This window comes from Paramormyrops kingsleyae, chromosome 22 (genome assembly GCF_048594095.1).
Source record: "Paramormyrops kingsleyae isolate MSU_618 chromosome 22, PKINGS_0.4, whole genome shotgun sequence".
Taxonomy (NCBI): Eukaryota; Metazoa; Chordata; class Actinopteri; order Osteoglossiformes; family Mormyridae; genus Paramormyrops; species Paramormyrops kingsleyae.
The window spans coordinates 14,982,330-15,003,217 of NC_132818.1; the positions used below are offsets into that span (position 1 = coordinate 14,982,330).

The 20,888-nt window shown below is 46.4% G+C and overlaps 1 protein-coding gene across 5 annotated transcripts; it reads left to right on the forward strand.

Annotated features, from left to right (window-relative positions):
* The first annotated feature begins 51 nt into the window (after nucleotides 1–51).
* On the forward strand, nucleotides 52–18,727 carry tom1l2a (target of myb1 like 2 membrane trafficking protein a). Of its 5 annotated transcripts, none has more exons than XM_023821711.2 (16): nucleotides 52–202; nucleotides 4,932–5,016; nucleotides 5,905–5,983; nucleotides 6,164–6,313; nucleotides 6,826–6,960; nucleotides 7,469–7,630; nucleotides 8,115–8,231; nucleotides 8,343–8,476; nucleotides 8,663–8,711; nucleotides 9,999–10,170; nucleotides 10,667–10,784; nucleotides 11,004–11,107; nucleotides 12,378–12,430; nucleotides 14,607–14,666; nucleotides 15,582–15,618; nucleotides 15,869–18,727. In XM_023821711.2, exons 1-16 carry the CDS (start codon nucleotides 151–153, stop codon nucleotides 16,027–16,029), a joined length of 1,668 nt encoding a protein of 555 aa, XP_023677479.1. In that variant the 5' UTR covers nucleotides 52–150; the 3' UTR covers nucleotides 16,030–18,727. The 5 variants fall into 5 exon arrangements, with proteins under 5 accessions (XP_023677479.1, XP_023677475.1, XP_023677476.1 ...); XM_023821707.2 differs by having other exon boundaries at nucleotides 11,004–11,079; nucleotides 12,365–12,430; XM_023821708.2 differs by lacking the exon at nucleotides 12,378–12,430 and having other exon boundaries at nucleotides 11,004–11,079.
* The last annotated feature ends 2,161 nt before the right edge of the window (nucleotides 18,728–20,888 follow it).

Genomic DNA, 20,888 nt, shown 5'->3' on the forward strand with positions numbered 1-20,888 from the left:
GTTGCCTTCCCACTTGATTGACAAGAAGATTGTCAATTTGCGTGGACCGTTTGCTGACGTCGCCCAATCACACTGCTCCGTAGGAGGGACGTAAAATGTGCCTCCGTCCTTCTGACTGTCAGTCAGCTCAAATTATTTGTTGTCATCAAGATGGAGTTTTTATTGGGGAATCCATATAGCACTCCAGTGGGGCAATGCATAGGTAAGTAATTACCTGTACGGTTTATAATTTTGATCGTGCGCACGTTATCTTATTTGATAGCGGTCATATAACAGTATGCACTGATGGTGGCTTTTGAAGCCGCTTTTTCTGCAGCTGTCTGACGCAGCTAGCTAACGGAGCCACTTTAGCCAGAGAGAGGTCCGGCTGAAGTTAATTGATCGCCCACTTCATAAACCCTGAGATGGCTAACATATCGTACCCCTGACGATTAAGCAAGGGAAACCAATGGCAGTGAGCATAAGTAATATTTAATATTGTTTTCTGATTGCAGCAAATCAAACACAGTCTGGTGTCGCTCGCCCTGGTCTTACTAGCGGCAGACAACAGTACTGATCATTATGTTTTATTTCTGTTCAGCGGAGAAAATACTGACGGATTGTGATACCTGATATGTTACAAAGTCATAAAAGTAGTTAATGTAGTATTTAAAAAATCTGATGTCCTAAAAGCGCCATAAATAACATGGCTAAGTCTAATCAAGTAGGTCGTGTAGCACAATTCAACGGTCACTGTTTAAACAAGTAATTCATTGTCCGGCGTTTAAATTAATATTCATTTAAGGGAAATTTAAGCAACTCGACCGAGTCTGCACGTTTAATTGGGCATTGACTTGACTGCTGTCAGTTATTTTCCTTATCTTATAAAATCCCAGCTGTCCTTCATTGCCACCTTGGAGACAGAAAGACAGCTAAAATACATTTATGTGCACTGTAACGTTTCTTTAAAGTGGGACTTTTACATGGGCTTTATAGGACTGTATTACTTTCCAGTTTGTAGATAAAATTCAGGCCCTGTTTGTAGAAAGCATTTGTTGTACTTTTAACGAGATGCTGAGACAGTTTAGGCCAGCACATCTCATTGTGGCTTTTGATAGGTCATCTTTCCCTCAAGTACCACAGACACCGAGGATAGGTAGAGGATCACCCAGGTAGCCGATGATGGCTCTAATCAGTGACCTCTGTGCTCAGTGTTGAACACGTATCTTTGGTTTTGCAAGCACCAACAGGAATCCATTTCTCATCTGCTCCTGCCTTGTGAAATGGTGGTGATGCAACGGCATTCAGTGCACACTCCCCAGCACGTTTGCATCTGTCTGCCTCTCTATTCCCATAATTTCCAGGAGGTGATTTTCTCACTCACTCTGTCATCTTGTAGTTCCATCGATATCATTTTCGATACAAACCTGGATTTTCTTTTTTTTACCATGGGGAGGGAAGAATAGAGGAAGTATGGTTAAGTATTAAAGCCATGAATACCCAAATGCCATAGGTTAATCTGACTGCAATTTTAGTGTTCCAAAGGGGCTTAAAGTTTCTGGAAACTTTCCAGAAACTTTCCATTGCACGGAAAGTTAAGTTGGGGAATTATAAAAATATTCCAAGTTTGAAACTTTCCATAGGAATTAAGGGGGATATATGGCAATTAATGGGAAAATGCACAGAATTTTGCAACCCTAATCTGAACATGGTGTATGTGTGATGAGCTTGTGGTGCAGACCTACTGTCTGGTTTGTTGAGTGACTCCTCCCTTATCTTGAGTTGGTATCATTCTTTGGGTGTCGTAGGCTTGTAACCAAGTGGATTTTTTCAGTAGAGAGAAACAGAGAGATGGGAGGAGTGGCCTTGAGCTGTGATTAGCTGGAGTATGTTGATGCCTTGTAGCTTTGAAATGGACATACGTAACCTTGATGGTTTTTTATGCCTCGTTTGTAAAGAGCAAGAAGGTCTATGGAGGCTGTCACTTCTAGAAGGTTTTAAGTTATTGATTTGTAGTTCTGCTTGACACCTTAATGCTGATGGTGTTACTTTTGTATCTATTTACCATTAAGAATAAAATGTGGTCTTTCCTCAGTATCCCACGCAGAAACTCATGAACAGTGTTTTTTTTTAAATACTTATACAGCACCTCTATGCTCCTGTGGGTGGTTGACCTGGCTGCTATTTTAGATCTGGAGCTGCAGAGTGCAGTTCTTGTATCCACTCAGTGTCAATTTACCCCCAATAATGAGGGTAGATGTTCTCCACCCAGAGGGGATGGCGCCGGTCGATAACGTGCGCCCGTTCCTGTCATCCTGGCAGCTGTATGCAGGGGTCACCTGACAAGCCTCATGTGGCTGCACTTCTGTATCAGGAGTGGAGCCCAGCTGAGATTTGATCACCTCCTCTGGTCAATCTAGGCACTGGCCTACACTTGAAGAAGTGATGCAGAAAACCAGCCATGTGGCTGGCCAGGGGCAGCTGGAGCTTAACGCAAAGGCGGGCCACCTAACCGCAAAGGCGGGCCACCTAACCGCAAAGGCGGGCCACCTAACCGCAAAGACGGGCCACCTAAACGCAAAGACGGGCCACCTGTGTTCTTTTTGGGGTACAAGCTGTCAAGAACCACAGTAGTCAAATTAGCACCTACCTTCCTATACCTCTGGGACAGATGGTCCTTCTCTGTACGTAGTATCTCTAATGGCTGTATCATCCTCGTGAATATTAGTCACACTTACGATATACTCATGATGCCAAATGCTAGTTGGGCTTTGGCCAAGCCAATGATCTGTGTGCTGTGAAGTTTCGGCATTTTAGCTACTCCTGCGTCGGCCTTTCTGGGTTGGCCCTCGTTCATCTCGAGGTTTATTACAACGTATCGATTTCCTTGCTGTTGCTCCCTGTGCACCTCGTTAACCCGAGACTTCCTTGCTTGTTCCAGCTGGACCGCAAAAGCGCTCTTGGGACGTAGTGTTCGTTCGGGAGCTCGGTCAGGTGATCACTGTGGAATTGGATGGAGCCGTGAACTGGGGGATGTCCATTTCTTGTTGGGGGCAAGGATGTCAGTCAGGAAGTTTGCATGGGACATGGCTTGATGCTGAGAGCGACCTGGTGCCACAGCCCTTCCTGTGGAGAGAAGCATGGAGACCAAAATGAGTGATAAGACTGCTGTCGATTGTAACTGTAGAAAAAGGGCCAGCATGCCTGTAAACTCAAGAATTCACGGCGACTTAAGATCACCATCAAGAAGTGCTGCAGAAGCTGCAGAATCCCTCCTGAGAAGGCGACCTTTGAACTCTGGACTGTTCTGTGAATTACAGGCTGTGCCAAAGGCCAACTACAGTGGGCCCTGGCAGTCTGGGGGTACCTAAGGAGACATACAGATTTACGATGAGCTAGATTAGAAGTGACACCACCATTACCAGGTTTCTTTCATCAGACTTAAGGTATAGGGATTAAATGGTTATCTGAGTCTCCCAGACTGGGCGTTGCATGCGATCCGGCTTGATTAGGGCGTCTGAATTATGCTTATTATAATTTTTTTGCATGCTGCCTGTATCTATCAGCTGTGGCTGAGTGGATGCTATGGCGACATCCAAGGGTGGCAGAGCCTGGCGCTGGGGCTCACGTGACCCTGCAGGATGCCAGCCCCCTCCCCCGCACCTCCTGCACCCTCCCCCCCCCGCCTCCCACCACAAGCTTCCTGGATGGAGTGTGGCTTCCCACAGTGTATCTGAACGCGGGATTGATGAGGGAATCGCCGTGGATGCGGCTGCTCTGGACTCTGCGGTTCAGGGCGCTCTTTGTGTCCAGGGTCTTTTTTTCAAGAGTGATGTGGGTTTATTTGCTTGTTGGTTTGGTGGCCTCAGGCCCAGGATGCTCTGGCCATTCAGGGCCCCAGGTTGACAGGGTGACCTCATCTTTCTTTGGCTTCCTGGTCCGCAAGGACCTCTGTGGTGGACAACTGATGAGATCTTGCTGCCTTGATCTGCGGTGCAAGGATCGGAGTAGTTCTTGTTTCTTCTGTTACCTACATAAAGTGTAGTACTTGGAATAATTTTAGGAAACTTTTAAAACCTTCAGTCATCTACTTAGCAGTCTGCTACAGCACACACTAAAACTACGGGCTGTAGTCCAAGCATGGCGTCTGCTGACTGTGAGCCGGATCTCTGCAGCAGGAGAACATAATTGGCATCAATTAGACACAGACAGTGGGCAGAGGGGGGTGTTCCTGAGCTGGGTGCTGCTCTAGCGCCCCCTGCAGGGCCACATTAAGCCCACGGGTGACTGGCTAAACGCCTCAACGTCGCCGCTCCTGTGGGTCAACTGGGACTTGCAGCGTGGGGGATAGGGTCAGCCGGCGGGGGTGTGAAACGTATGGGTTCTCGGCAGCTTTCTCCCACTTCCTGTGGGGGGTGGGGGGGTGGGAGCCCGGTACTGATCCAGGGACGCTTAACCCAGGCCAGGGATCGCAGGGGAAAACAAGCTGTGATGCTAATAATAGCAGCGTAATAATAGCTAGTGCTGATGTATGGATGCTCTCCTGCAATGTGTTCTGAGGTGATCGTTCTTGCCTGTTGGACGTGGTCACAAGTGCCCTTTGGACCCACAATCTGCCGATATTTCTGCCCAAAACCCCTTCTGTTGCTTGGGTTGTTTGGCTCATGTGTGGCTTTAATTTGCTGTTTTTTTCTCCTCTCTCTCTCTCTCTCTCTCTCTCTCTCTCGCTGATGGAGGCTGTTATGATTGTGTGAAAGTCACTGTTGAGGGTGTGATTTATTCACGCTGCCGGCATTATGTTCCGGAGGAACGGCGGCTGTCAGCCTGACGGTCGGAGCTGCCGGAGGGGCTCCCACCTAAACGCCCGTCTTTGGAGGTTTCTGCTGTGGGCTGCTGGGTGTTAGATGAGTAATGAGCATCTTTCTTTTCTCTGTATATCTCATCTCTCCCAGAAAAGGCCACGGACGGCTCTCTACAGAGCGAAGACTGGACTCTGAATATGGAGATCTGTGACATCATCAATGAGACTGAGGAGGGGTGAGGAAGGGTGCTGGTGGGGTGGGGTGGGTTCCGGTGGGTTCCGGTGGGTTCCGGTGGGTTCCGGTGGCCCGTGGTGCTGACCTAGGCGGGTCCTACTCCCGCTCCTCTCCGAAGCCCTGCCACTGCTGACGTTTTCAGGCCTGTCCGTCGGCTTCTGTGTGGTCAGATTTCTTTCTGGTACTAGAAGCTTCTTCAGACTGCAGTCCGGATCCTCAGATTCCCGAGCATTACCCTAAACCCGACAGTGACGACCGCTACCCAGCCCTAACCTTAACCACAAGTAAACAAACAAAATACAAGACTTTTTAGTTTTTTGATTGCAGTTATAGATTTTTATTAAATTGAGTTAGCCCTTGTGGGAACTGACAAAATGGTCCCCACATCGTCAAAATAACAGATATTATCACATTGAGGGGGCATTTGGCCCCCACAATATAATATATAACCCACACATACGCACCCATGCTTCCACCCCGGCCCTGTATGTGGATGTGCAGGCTAACCTGTACCTTCAGCTTGCTGATAACGTTCCGCTGTGGACTTTTAAACCTGCAAACCCATGGTCTTGGTTGACGTCAAGGACCGGGCAGTCTCCCGATGGTCTCTGTCTCCCTGGCCTATCACTTCTGTATCGTCTTAAGAGCTGAGTTATGAAAATGGCACATGGGGCTGTAATAACACACTTCCAGGGTCAGTGGGTTATGGGTTTGAGGCCTCAGTTCCCCTGGCAGCGCTGACACCTGCTGTAAGTGTTAATTATTCACAGGCTTGGCGCTACGATCCCACCGCCATCACAATGAAGCTATCGAGATCAGCTCTCGTTTCACCATAGAAAAACCGCTCATGGAGACTCATGGCTACCCCCCCCCCCTCCATCTCTTGCAGCCCCAAGGATGCCATCAGGGCTGTGAAGAAACGACTAAACGGGAATAAAAACTACCGGGAAGTGATGCTGGCGCTGACGGTGAGATTAGAGAGAGTGTGATTAGCCTTGATGGTGTTTGAAAGACTGATAAGCTCATAAGTGCTTTGGTGTGTCTTCGCCCCGAGGACGTATGTCTAGTTGAAGGACGTGTAGGTCAACTTTACATATAAGCAAGCGATTAACCCACATCACAACGAGTGATACGCACCATCTCCTCAGGTCCTGGAGACCTGCGTGAAGAACTGTGGTCACCGCTTCCACGTCCTGGTCGCCACCCGCGACTTCATCGACGGTGTCCTCGTCAAGATAATCTCTCCCAAGAGCAACCCTCCCACCATCGTGCAGGACAAGGTGCTCGCTCTGATACAGGTGCGGTACTGGGTGGAATGGGGGGGGGGGGGGGGGGGTTTCACTACCTTCGAGATAAGGGGGCCAGCTCGCATGAGGGGACCTATAGCCCCAGCGGTAGAGTCCATCTCCAATTACCTGCCCCACAAGTATCCAGTTACTTGCAGCAGTTCAGCTGACTGGTATAAATTTCTCTCCCCTTTGTGGTGTTTGGTTCACCCTGTCCCTATTTGCTTTGACATAACTCAGTTTGAATGAACATTACCGCATTGCAGTCGTAAAGAAATGTCGGGCATTTACCCAAGTTCCCGGTGATATCTGCTTAAAACGATCCCTTTGTATAGTGTACAGGCTTGAGTAAATAAAGGAAATGTGTGCTCATATTAAAGCGATAATATTTATTGTGGTCAGCCCTTGCATCGCACCTCCCTCCGGCGTGTCGTTATCGTGATTTCTGTAGATTCATTATGGGGAAATGAGGGAGCAGGAGTTTTCAAGGTCTGCTGACGTTTAACCCAAACCTTGTGTCCCAGGCCTGGGCAGATGCCTTCCGGAGCAGCCCAGACCTGACCGGCGTGGTCCACATCTACGAAGAGCTGAAGAGGAAGGGCATCGAGTTCCCCATGGCCGACCTGGACGCACTGTCCCCTATTCACACTCCTCAGAGGGTGAGAATCCTGCCCCCAAATCCCTGCCCCGAGTTTTAAACCCCCCATCCGCTCCAAATACCTTTTCATTTTTTAAATCGTCATACGAGCGTTTTTCAGAAATGTGCTTGGCTCTTTCAAGGTTGACTACTTCAGTGATCTTTATTGACATTGAGAGCAGAAGCCGGTTTCAGAAAGCAGGCTTTCTTGCTTAGCTGGATATCTTTTCAAATTTAAGGTAGTCTGGGCTAAATGTAAGTAAATGACGATAAAGTGCATTTAAGTCTGACAAGTTATCCGACTAAGCAAGAAATCCTGCTTTCTAAAACAGGCCCCAAGTCTCCTTTCAATAGACCGCTGACACTATTATGGCCTGCCAATCAGGCCGGATTATATAAATCATTCATGCATAACTTTATGTTGCTGGTTGCTGGTCTTGAGTGTCCTGTCGAAATAAGGCATGCATTTGTCTTTTAAATAAATGGGCCAGTCTTGCTTTTGCCTTGGCAGACATAGTGTTTTTTCCCAGGGAGTGCCTGAAGTGGACCCCGCAACCCACAAGTACAAGGCCGGAACTGCTCAGCACACGGGCTCCGCCCCCCCTGCCTCCACTGTGGTGGCCCCTGCCTATAACACACCACAGGTCCCCAGCCTGCAAATGTCAGGCTCCATCAACGCCAACTCTGAACAGGTGGGTGCCCCTGTGGATCTCTGGGGTCGCAGGGGTCATTGGGTCAAGGGTCAAAGAGGTGTGGTCATAGCCTAGGTGTTTCTCAATACCAAGGATGTGAAGATCGTACTTGCCTCCCATTAATGAACTTGGAGCACAGTGAATCATGGGTTTGGTCTTGTTCAGCAATGATGCAACAGATGCATCCTCGATATTTGGGGCGGGGCAAGAACGACATCCAGGGATTTTTACCATCCCCTGTACTTCTGTTCTTGGGTATTGGAGCTGGTCTTTGACAATGGAAGATGACGTAAAACGGGTACACAAGAACAAAAGAATGGTCAAGTACGCATGTTGAGAAACACCCCCCTTTTTAATGTATTTACCATGTCTGTAACTTTGCCCTGCTGTATGTGAGGGCAGTGGTTTATCTGCAAGTTAGGAATGGGATGGACCTGTCTTGGGGTACCTTCTGTCCTACAGACTCGCCCTTGTTCCCTCTTAGATCGCCCGACTGCGGAGCGAACTAGACATTGTCCGTGGGAACGCCAAGGTGATGTCAGAGATGCTAACTGAGATGGTGCCGGGACAGGAGGACCCATCAGATCTCGAGCTTCTCCAGGTGTGCTTGTTTCTCATAAATCTTCCTGTTCTGGGATTCCTTCTCCATCCCCTGGATGGAACATGGTGTAGCACCTTCCTTAATAGCCACTATCTCCCGGTTCTGATGCAGGAGCTGAATCGGACCTGCCGGGCCATGCAGCAGAGGATAGTGGAGCTCATCTCACGCGTCTCCAATGAAGAGGTGACCGAGGAGCTCCTGCATGTCAACGACGACCTCAACAACATATTCCTGCGATATGAGAGGTACCCTCTACCTTGAAACTGCCAAACCATTCTGTGAAGGTCTCCGATGATTCTTAAGACTCGTTTGCGGTATGTTTACATCTCTTGCTGTTTCTATTTGACTGGAATGCTACCCCCCAACAAAAAAGTAGGCAGTGAATGATGTTAGGCAGGTCTTTGTATATTTATTGCTTTGTTTCTTGGCAGATATGAGCGATACAGGTCCGGCAGAACCGCACGGAGCTCCAACAATGGGGTAAGTTAAATGTCACCTTTCTGGATCGTCTGCTACGGATGTGACTTTGTTTGAACAAACATCAGCTGTGATTCTTTTTGTATATCGACCATGTGGCCAATCAACATCTTTTTTTAATCTGTACACGTTGCTTTTTTTTTGTTTTGCTAGCTGAGGCAGGCAAGTATAATCAAAGTAGATTTTAATTGATAATAGTGAGTTAAGTGAGTGTTGAACATGATGCGTGTGTATATGTGCTTGTTTAATCTCCCAAGAACTTGCTAACCAATGGTAGAAATAGAAACATCTGCCACCCCCACCTGTCCCTATCCCTGCCCTCCCCATTTCCACCTATGTGGCTGTTAGATACTCTTCAGATACCTTTCATAACTGATGGGCACATCATGGTTGTGGTTCCATTCGGGTTAAAGTGATTGGCTGCAGATAGTGACTCCACCCAATGAGGTGTCTTTTTGTGTACATCTGCTGTTATAATAACCTTGTGTCTTGCCTTGTATGTCCAAAACAATGATGCATTAGTGGAATAATGACCTTGCCTTAATGTCTTAACCAGGAGGACTCAATCCGGATTTCTAATGTGCAAGTGTTTTAGCTTAAGGCAGTGGTTCACTCCATAGGCACCCCCCAGCCATTCTACATACTTGGTATGGTCCACTCAGGCATAGCTGGTTGGAATTAACTGTCCCTGAGTCTCTTTGTTGGTTGACGCTGATGGATTATAAATGTGTGTAATGAACTGGTGTCACCTGGGGAGAGACTGGTCGAGTGCAAATGGACCTTCACTGTTTGTCTAAAGGTGGACGTTGTGTGGTGAGGATGATGGTGTCGCTTTCACTCGCTCATGCAAGCACCCTTCTAGAACATTCTCCTTCTCTAGGGCACAGTGTACCACTTAGCATTCTTCGTTTATCCATATTCCTCCCTTGTCCAACTTGTAGAAACACCCCCATCTGCACTTACCTTACTGTTATGCAGAGAACGCTCATCTTCCTCTACCAAATAGAATTGTTTTAGCCCATTTTTCCCTGTTGAGAATGAGAATGTCTCTGTTCTTTGAATGAGAATAAAATCTCATGCTTGAACGCCCCTAGGGAAGGTCTTTTGTCATCATGTGTGCATACTTCAGACATGTGTACTGTAATTGTAGATTGTTGTCCCCCCCCCCCCCCCCACATAATTTTAACTTTCATTAATCCCACTACATCATTACAGGTTGTTGAATAGTGGCAGTAAAGCCAGAGGACATGTGACGTTTTGGTCCCTTTGTGACCCTGTGCATACCCGCAGGTGCTCAGCGAGGCCACAGAAGATAACCTGATCGACTTGGGTCCTGGGTCCCCCGCGGTGGTGAGCCCCATGGTCAGTGTGGCCCCAACCCCTGGTCTGCCCTCCGCGGCCCCCGCCGCCGCTGCCACCACCGCCACGCCGGACACGCTGTCTACCCAGCTGGCCGGACTCGGTGAGGATGGAGTGAAACACACTGCATCATTACCACAGGCCTTTTGAGCAAATCACTGTACAGTGATCCCCTGCTATATCGCGGTTCAGCTATCGCGACCCCACTATATTGTGGATTTTTCCCCGGGGCATCACAGTTCTCTGCGCATCACATACCTCGCTTGTGGTCCAATTGTTGTGAGCAAACTTTTTGTGAACTTTTCGTTTTGTTTTAAGCCCCACGACTAAGCAAAAAATCTTGCTTTTTGATATGGGTCCATGGTATTGCATTTCTGTGGCAGATGGAATGCATCCGACTCATGTTCAAGATGTTCAATAAACATGTTAAGTGCACACATATTCCCTTTTTTCTTGAGTCTGTTTGCTCATGCAAAATTAAATGTCATTAATATAGATTAAAAATGAACAATATTTAATCGTGATTAATCTAAATTAATCCACAGTAACCCTGTGGTTAATGTGATTAAAAATCGTTAATCAAAACGTCGTTCCCACAGACGTCAGCAACAACAGCGTGAGCGGCACCCTGAGCTCGCTGCCCAGGTGCCACCCCAAGGACGACTTCGACATGTTTGCCCAGACAAGGGGCAGCTCTCTGGCAGACCAGCGCAAAAAGTGAGTGTGTGTTTGTGTTCCTCTTATCTCCAGGGATTTTTTTTTCTCATGTAACTTGTAAAGTAAAAGCACTTTTATTGATTCGTAATATTGTCAATTTTACCTGAGAATTCCAGGTGTGGGACTTGAACCAGCAACGTTCAGGTTCTAAGTCAGCTTCTCTTGCCACTACACCACAGAATGCCAGTGAGGCTGAATTCTTTCGTTCTTTATTGATAGCGTGAAGTATGAAGACCCACAGGCGCTGGGTGGCTTGGCCTCCGCCCTAGACGTTAGGCAACAGAATACTGGAGGGGTGAGTGTTGCTGAACCTGCTGGGAAATGTAGTTTTGTAACCCCCCCACCACATGCACACACCATCTGTGCTTTCTGCACAGATGTGCAGGTGCCTGGTTTTTAAAAGCACCACGTTGGTCCTGCATTCTTGGACACCTCCTCTTTGCATGTCTAAAACTTTTTCGCTCTCAATTCAAATCACTCTAGCATCATCTAACCCTAATGTCTATCTACATACGAAATGCACATGGGCGCCCAAACACAAACCAGTAGACCTTAAAAATCTCTAAATCAATGTAATTGTCCAGGTGACCACATGCCAAAAATAAGAAACACATGTTGTAATCAAACATAGGTTTTGTCCTGAATTTGACTTAAAGATATTTGTATTGAATCACTTTATGATTCTTAAAAATCAGAAGCCTGTAATCCAAGAACAGATTTGCATCTGACAATTGCGCATTTCTCAACATTTAAAAATGGCATCAGAAACAGCAGCCTTTAGCTTTGACAGTGAATAGCTCGTTTTAGAAGGTGTTTTAAAGGTCTTCTTGATAAGATGCTGTCTGTAATGGGTGGTGACCTCATACCTGCTGCATTTACACCTGTCGAGCACAAATCTACATAGTGATGTCATTCTTCAGGAACCCTGAGCATGCAAAAAAAGGTGCAGTAGTATGACCCAAGCTGTCCGTGTACAAATGATTTATTCTGGACTACATATGGGAAGGAGCAACAACAATGGAATCACTATGGAAGCTCTGTTTCCATGCATGCCTGCAACAATGCCTCATTTATCATCAGTATGGGGTCACTACGCAATGGAGAAATCGTATAGTGTAAGATGGTGGATTTGGAGGGATATTACACAACGTACTAAAGTGAACAGCAGGCAAAAGGGTGCAGCAAATGTAGCTAAAGTGATCTTAAGAGCATACTTGGTTATGCTCATTGTAGCAAAGCAATTTTATTTTCAATTAAAAGACGGTGCTTTTAAGCATTTGTATCCAGTTCAGGAGTGGATTGTGGTAGGACCGTCGGTTGGATATGAAATGTCAGCTTTCTCCGATAAGCTTTCAGACGCTGTAGTCTGTGGTCTGGCCTGTAAAATCAACTTGCCTGTCTTGCTGTATCTGACGACGGGATGTTTAGTTTTCGAAACCCTTCTCACGCCGCTCAGATTTTGCCGTATGAATTCCTGGTAGTTTTTTTTTTCTTTTTTTTGTGTCATAAGGGTGCCTGTACTCCCTGGTTCTGCCAATGTGTGTTTTTTACTCTTTACACACTGGTCTTTGTTGATTCAGCTGAGTGTAAAAGGTGATAACGCAGACATGGAGCCAATAGACGGCTGGCTTATCTCCCAAGGAATGGTGAGCACCTCACCAGCGTCTCTGACCTTCGCCCCCCACCCCCACTCCACCAAGCACTCACAAATACCCCCCCCCCTTCCCATTTGCCCTTTCCAGCTCAGTACCCCCAGTACCCCTGACTGTGGTCCCATATTGCTAAAACCACCCCACCATGACAGTAAAAGGGAAATCTTTCAGGCTCTAACTGAAATACGCGTGCCCTCCTACCTCAGGCTCCGTGGAGGCAGTCGTGTGGCTCGGTGTGTTAGGACGCCGAGCCTGTGATCAGATGGTCGTTGGCTCAAGTCCCAGAACCCAGCACTTTCACCGTTAGGCCCTTGAGCAATGCCTTTAACCCTCAGCTTCTCCAGGCCCTGGCTGACCTCACTTTCTGGGATGTACAAGCGCCTGCTATATAAATAAAATGTAATACATTTATGTATTCCAGTGGTTCTTTTGTATTCTTCCTCCCATTAGCAGGGGTTTAATAGTAAATCTGTAGTAAATCGTCTTTAGGACAGCAGGACTTCAAAGCGGTGACAATAGTAATTGCGTACACGAGCACACTATCTAGATGGTCAGCCCTTGCCTGTATATGAAGTGGTCCATTCTGCTTTCACCCCCGCCCCCCTGTGGTCGAGTCTTGTGGTCGGCGTGCTCTCCAGCTGCGGCCAAACATCCCCTCATCCTTCGCTCCCTTTTACTGTTGGTTTCCTCTTGCTTTTTCTCCCCCCCCCCCCCCCTCTTCACGTCGCCCGCCCTCCTTTGGCTCGGCCGCCGTCATGGTGATGGTGTTTCCATAACGGGGGAAAACGAGATCTGCCTAATGGTCTGACCCAGACGGTCGGGGACTCCTGTCACACAGCATCCGCTACCCGCGGGGTCTCGGATGTGAGAGTCGTGTTGCCAGGCAACTGCAGCCGCTCTCCCGCCTGCGGGATTATTTGTTTCCCCTCTGATGTGCCAAACTAGGATTAGCCTAAACGGCTGTGACACAGGAGCCTCGCTGTCACCCGCTCTTTGCACTGATCCCTCCTGCACGGCTAACAGGCTAACAGCGCGGGCGCGGAAAGGGGGGGGGGGGTCCAATCTGAATGTATAATGCTGCAAATATTACAGCCTTATTCTAACGTACTGATAAATCCCCTGTTTTAACACACTGACCGTTTATTTCACAAAGACTTGTTTTGTAAGTGTGATTTGCTGTCATGATTGAGTCACTAGTTTCCACAGTGTTTTTTTTTTTTTCAATTTTTTTTTAGTGAATAGAAAGATACAAAACATTATGATGAACTAAAAGATTTTTAAATTTTGAAATGCCAAACAGGGAGAAAAAAAAAAAAAAAAGGTCCAAAATCCCCTAGAATCATGAGGTTTGACACACCCTTAAATAAACAGCCTTTAGGTGGGACAAGACATGATTGGATGGTCCAGCCTGCCTGGAGTGGCATTCTGGGAGTTTGACTTGTCATAGCACACAGTTGATGTTAAGCTGTAACAACACTATGTGGTTATATGAGGTATTATGGAAGGAGACAGTAACTCTGCTCCTGGCTTCAGGGCCATACAACACAATTAGAATTTTATAACCTACCGTGATAAGGCCGTCTTATGTACCGACTGTTGATTTGCCCTGGCTGACCCCGATTTATGGTTTGTAACTTTTTATGGCGTTGGTTTATATTTGGCCTTTATATTTCTTTTCCTCCTTCCGTCTTTTATTATCTGCTCATGAATTTTTGTTTTCACTCTGGCTTCACATTGAGGGAAAAAATTAACCAGGCGGAGAGTTTGATAGTGTTTTTCTCAGGCTGGTCACGTGCACGTGCGTGTGTGTGTGTGTGTGCACCACGAGCAAGTAAGTATGTCCCCTGCACACCCGGGCAGGACCAAACCATGGAATTAACCCTTCTGACTCTTTGACGTCTCGTCACTTCCTCCTAAATGCGACGCTTCATTCACATCCTGACCCAAGGGCGTCCTGCGCCACCCGTGCATGCCGCACTGTGCGCCCCCTCCCTTTCCAAGCATGCATGTGCATGCGTGTGTGCTCATACTGTGTGGGTTTTATCACTTCATTTTGGATTTGTGATTTTGGTTCCCGTTTTTGCCTCCATTTAATGTGATTTTGCTTTTTGTTCTTGGATGTATTTTGGCCCTCCGGGGCCTCCGTTCCTCCCGGTCTCGGCCTCTCTAGATCCCCGTTGCACAGTCCTCTGTCATGGATGACATTGAGGAGTGGCTCTGTACAGACGTGGTGAGAATCCTTATACGTCCTTCCACTCTCATCCTCACAACCCCCCCCCCCCCCCATCCATGGTGTAACATTTCTCATTACTTTCATCTCATTTAAGTTTGGTTTTCTAATTTAACCTTCTAACAAGCTCCATGTCCCCAGTCCCTTATAGCCAATCAGAACTAAGATTCCTGGGAATGTTGCTACTAACATCCTGGAAACTCTGACATCTTACTGTGAAGTGTGGATGGATGCAGAATCCGTGCTCGCTTGGGGAGATATTACCGGCAGGGCATGCTGACGGGGATGGATTAGGGCTGCTTAATCACAGCGTGGTTAGTTTCACTTTAAAGCCTCCTTTGGGGGATTTTTTTTTGCGCGTGCGTTTCCTTCGCTCGTGGAGGATGGTGCCTAATCTGATCTTCATTCTAATGCACGTTTTTTGAAACGTTATTAAGAAAAACAGGAATGAGTTAAGGGCACAGATACATAAAGAAGTGCAAGGGAGTAAAAAATGACCCTGAGGTAGAGAAGGAGCTGCATTCTTTCACCCCTCTGTGGTTTTTCTGCAAGGCCCAGTTTTACCAAACGGGGACAAGGACACGGATAAAGAGGCCCAGCTGTAGCCTTGTTTAGCAGCTGATTAGCAGTAATTAAACCTTTTTGTTATGCATGCACATATTAAATAGTGTGGGGGAGGTATTATTAAAGACTTTCAGATTGGGGGTAGCATTTGCGGAGTAGCTGGTAGCTCGAGCACACACAAGTCCAGGCGTGTCGACATACATCGTCCTGCCGCGTGTCCGTGTGGGAGCGTGCCCGCGTCTGCGGGGTCGCTGGGTGGCGATTTGAGGGTGGTCATCTTGTCTTTATGGTGTGGAGGGCTTTTTTGTGAAACACTAACACTGATTTTATTTGTTTTTCCCTAATGAACAGAAGGGTGATGATGCTGAAGAAGGTGTGACAAGTGAAGGTATGATTTAATATTTACAGTTAAAATGCTTTATTAATTACGGAATTCGTGTGCTTCATATTTACAGTTTTTCAAACTCACATTATCTGTGTATTTGGAGTTATCAGTTATAATGTATTGCATTATAAAAGTGTTATCTAACTATTGTTTTACTTAGTATATTTTATTTATTGTACCCTGCAGTGGGTTGGCGCCTTGTCCTGGGTTAAATGGGTGGATAGATTTATTTATTTGTGTTTTCCTATCCTAGAGTTTGACAAGTTCTTAGAAGAGCGAGCCAAGGCTGCGGAAACAAGCTTACCGTCGCCACCTGGTGGTAATCCAGCCACAGCCACAGCCACCGCCGCGAGAGCCCCCAGCGGCAGCCGCAAGAAAGCGGAACGATCTGAGGATGCCCTCTTTGCCTTGTAGGATGCCCTGAGTCCCCCCCCCCCCCCGAGCCACCTGGCCACCTCTGCTTTGTCACACAGAACAACAGCCCCCCCTCCCCTCCCCCCAGCTAATTCCTGCCACCCTGCATAACTGCCACATTGGCCCAGCTTACTGGGGGTGGAGTACAGACGCCAGCTGCCTGTTCCATTCTGCAGTTCTGTGGGGGCCTGAAGAGATCACCTGGGACATATTCTTGGTGGTGCTTTGGTTGTGTGTGCGTATGTGTGTGTGTGTCTGGGTTTTTTTTTCAGAAGGGGGTATATCCGTGGCTACATTTAAGAGGGGGGGGTGCTATCTAGCACTGTGAGAAAGGGGGGGGACATTTTCTCCATTGTGCTGTCTCCCATTCTGGAAAAATCCCAGCAGGACTGTTTGCCGAACGCTACTTCTCTGTCGCCACCAGCACAGGAGTTGGAGTTCGCCGGGTCGCTTAGCGCCTCGACCTCGTTTAAGCGCTCGCTCGAGTCTTCCTAGGTCCTGCTGTGCCAGGATCGGACGTAACGGGGCAAAGTGAGCGCATGTGTGGCAGAGGGATGCAGATTTAGCGTGCGTCGGCAAGTAATGAGAGAAACAGGCGGTACAGGTCACAGGCAAGCATCACCAGTAGTGCCCCATGTGCGAGACAAAGTGAAATTGGCTTGCTGAGTCTGCTCCCTTCCAGAAGATGGCGTCCTAGGCGGCTGCCTACTTCACCAAATGGCTTTGCCCAGTATGTAGGTTTCAAAAGTGAAAAGCACATCCCTTTTCCTTTTGTTAGGGGGCGGGGGTTCCCCAACCCTGGGGTCTGCGACTGGCATCTGCTCTAGTGTTATCGTTAATACCAGTGCTCGTTAAAAACTTGCGCTTGCCTCACCCATCTGGTAGAGTCTGAAGTATTTTCACAAACCATACTGCCCCCCTTTGGAGTTTGGTGGCCGGTTTTTCGGACTGTGTACCAGATATGAGATGTTTAATCAACGTCCGATTACCTGCTTTTACAGCCAGTGTTTTTAATATTGATATATTGGTTTAAATCCCTTTAAAAAGTTTGTTCTAAAAGATTAGCAAGTATTACATTCATTTTATTGTTTTTTTTTTCTTCTGCCACCAATGCATTGTAGTATTCTGGACTTTTAAAAATAAGCACACATCTGGAATGTCACCGGGCCCCAGATAATGACATTAGGCAAAGAATGTAACAAGACTAAAAGCACTGAAATATAAGTCTGCTTGGTTGTATAGTGTACATCGAGACCTTCATTTTATTTTTGGATTTGGCTATATGTTTGTTGTAACATTTTCCTCTATACATAATTGTGTATCTATACAGTATGGGAAAAAGTAACTGAACACATGTACAATTGTAACATAATTGTGGTATTTATCATTGAAGAAAACCGCCATCACTTAACTACCCAGCATTCCCCCAGAAGCTTTCATTCTTTGGTGGTGGTTTTTCCACTGTAGTAGAGAAAACCCTCTTATTTTCCATCTTTATTTTTTTTTTATGAATTCTTTAGAATTAATGGAATGCAACAACTGCAGACGTTTATGCATGCAAGTTTCTCCCCTGTAAGTTTCTAGTCCTCTATTCCAAGCGTATCCCTGTGTGTGTTAATTTTTTTTCTTTTTTTTGAGGGGGGAGGGGGTGCCAGAATTCTCATTCATTTTAATTCTGGCAGCTTCTGGTTAGACGTGGAGGGCTGTAAACTGACATCCTTATTGCTGGGTTCGGGTGGGCTGAAAGTTACCGGTGGCTTGGAGCCTTAGGCCTCTGCTGCCCGCATGAGTCATTCCAGATTTTGTAAAAGTATTATTACCTTGCGTCAGCACTGAGCGGTAGCATTACCTTCCGGAACTCACCATTCAGTAAGAAGCTGATGGTCCTCCCCACTAACACAGCATTTAGACGTGTATAAAGATATTATCCTCTCGGTGTGAGGCTCATTAACAAATAATTTGTACAATGTACTGTAAATTTTATTTGCTGAAATTAAAAAAAAAAAATTGTAATATTGATCAATCAGTATCATTAAAGTTTAAAAATACTTTTCCTGCTTGAAGGTTCCTGTTTATCAGATTGCTTGTAAGTGCAAGAGCACATTTGGCATAAGAATCTATTTTCTAATACTCGTAAAGCTTTCTTTTAATATATTTTAGAATACTTAATTAGAAGTATTTCAGGAAAACCAAATATGATAGCCCCCCCCCCCCCCCCCCCCCCCCGCTGCCCAAAGTGAGGACACAGTAAGGAAACTGGATCATTTTGCACAATAATCGCTTTACAGTAATTTGTCTGCCTCCTGTTTTCATGGGTTAGCATAACAAACTGTACATAATCCATTAAAGTGCTCCATTCGGAATCACGCAAGAGGAGCAGGCCACGCTCACGTGCTGCTCATCTACATTTAAAGTCGGAGCTTGGACGTGTGTACATACCTAATTTCGCAAAAGCAGTGTCCCGTTAACCGCTTAAGTCAACCAACGTGTCTGAAGGTTCGACTGGGTGTTCCGGAGGCGTGTTCTGATACTGTAGGGAGGGTGTGACGGTTTTACCGCGGTACTGTTGCTGGCATGTGTTGGCCGAAGCATCCGTACGTGTTTGTGGGTGTGCAAGTCTATCGAAGTCGAGCTCAGTGCTGTTTAACCCTTGCATGTGTTGAACTCCAATAAAAACACTAGCATTGTGTGACCTGTACCTGATGGACTCTTTGGTCATTTTAATCCATTTGTTTCCACGGGCAACTGTTATATATGACATAGATCAGTGTGTCTCCTGCTTCTGTCTGCTGTGTAAACCAGGTTTTCTCAAACCAGTCCTTGCCACCACCCCCCCCCCCACTTCTTCACATTTCTGCTCCCTCCCAGCTGCCAGCACATTTGAGCCAAACAAACAAGGAATAAGACATGTGTAGAGATGTGGGAGGAAGCAAAAATGTGGACTGTGTGGTGATCCCTGGGTACTGGTTTGGGAGATACTGGTCTAGGATAAGCAGGATTCATTTACAATATTTTGCCTTTATTGTAGAAAATATGTCACTATAATAGATAGTTATATTTAATGCTTCTGATATTCATCCACTTTCAATAACTGCTTATTGAAGTAATGTGATCATGCATCTGCTGACCCAGCAGTGTGTAGGATGTGTAAGAGGTTATGGTCAGACACCAGGCTGTCTTAGGAGGTATGGACGTATGTGGGTGGGCCAGAAGGCCTGGGAAAAAGACGGAGCACGTGCATATCTGCACCAATCAGAATCCCTGACCCTGGAGCCATTGCAAGCTGAGCCTCCTTGTCATATTTATTCATATCTTGCACGTGAAATGCCGGAAACAGCGGAAATGTTTCCCGATTTGAAAACCAGCATATTCCTCTTTGCAGTTCCTGAAGGCTCCAAATATCATTATCCATCCATCCGTATTCTATACCTGTTTGTCTTATGCAGGAGCCTATCCTGGAAGCTACTGGTGCAGGACAGGGAATAACCCAGGACAGGGTGCCAACCCATCTCAGAATATCATAGAGATGTTAAGAATAGCAATCAAATCTACTGGGAAAAACATACAATAAACCAGTTCTACAGCAGTAATGTGTATAAATAAACACTTACTGGCATAGAGCTCATCATTTAATGCAAACAGCACGTTAATCAGGACAACCTCTGTTTAGCAACAGTGCAAACAGTCTCATGTCACGTCACTCAATGCCCTTCTCTCCACCCAGTCTCAGTTCCAGTGCTATCCCCGGTCATTAACCCACATTGTCCCAGCATTTTGTTTTGATTATTTGGAAGGCAGGAGTTTGTATAGAACGCTCCGCGTGTTTTGTCAGAAAAAACGTTCCTAGTCATTTAGTGCACGAGTTTTTTTTTACGTCATTATAATTTTCTGTATGCTACGTCGTACACTAAACTGTGCACCATCTGACATTTTGCTGAGCATAAAACGATAGTGTTTTCCCATGCTGAATTGTTTACCAACTGAGTTTTCACATAATTCCTCAAAATTGTTGCTCACTGACATGCAGGTCCGTTTTGTCTGTTAAACTGAAAACTCACCCCCCGGCATCAAGTAGGAATAAATGATGTAACCGCAGAGCCACCGCTGTGACGTCATATCACCCCACTGCTTTCCCAACGCAGCAATTGGTCGCTCGCTCTGGTTCTACAGGCGGAGTCTTTGGTGCGCGTCACACTAACTTGAGCATCCACTAAGTCCATCCCCGAGCCATGTGATTGGCTGCTCCCCCGGTGTGTCCGCGATGGGAACTGCCGGCTGTAGTTAGCCCAATACCGCCCGTTAAATGGCACTCTTCGAGAAGTGGCACCGGTATTGTGCAGCACTCTTACTCTGTCACTTTCGGCAATCTACCCACCATACAGAACCACTTGATACAGTCCGATAATGATGCTTAAAAAAAAGTGAAGCACTTTCAATGTACATCTAAAATCCAGCTAAACAGCAGCAGATTTCTGACCATAACATCGTCAAAGAAATTTTTATTCAAATTCCTGAAAAAATAGTCCTTGCACAGTTCCTTGCTGTCAATGAGTTATGGCTAAATTGTGTTTTTAAATAACAAATGCAACGAGTACTTTTAATGTGATTTTAGTGACTGCCTGAAATAGATTTAAAGGGAACATGATGATTGTCAACATATATAAACGGTTGAGAATAAACAAATAATATGCTGGATGTACCCCCATGGAAAAACGGACAAAAAATAGCGGTGTTAATATTATATCTGAAGAGTCTACTGGAGAGCTCGCAAATTACAGCGATTCGTGAGTCACCATAATGGCGTAGATGATTGGTTAATCTGTGTGCCAGTCATTTGGGACTTGGGGGGCTTGTCTGGA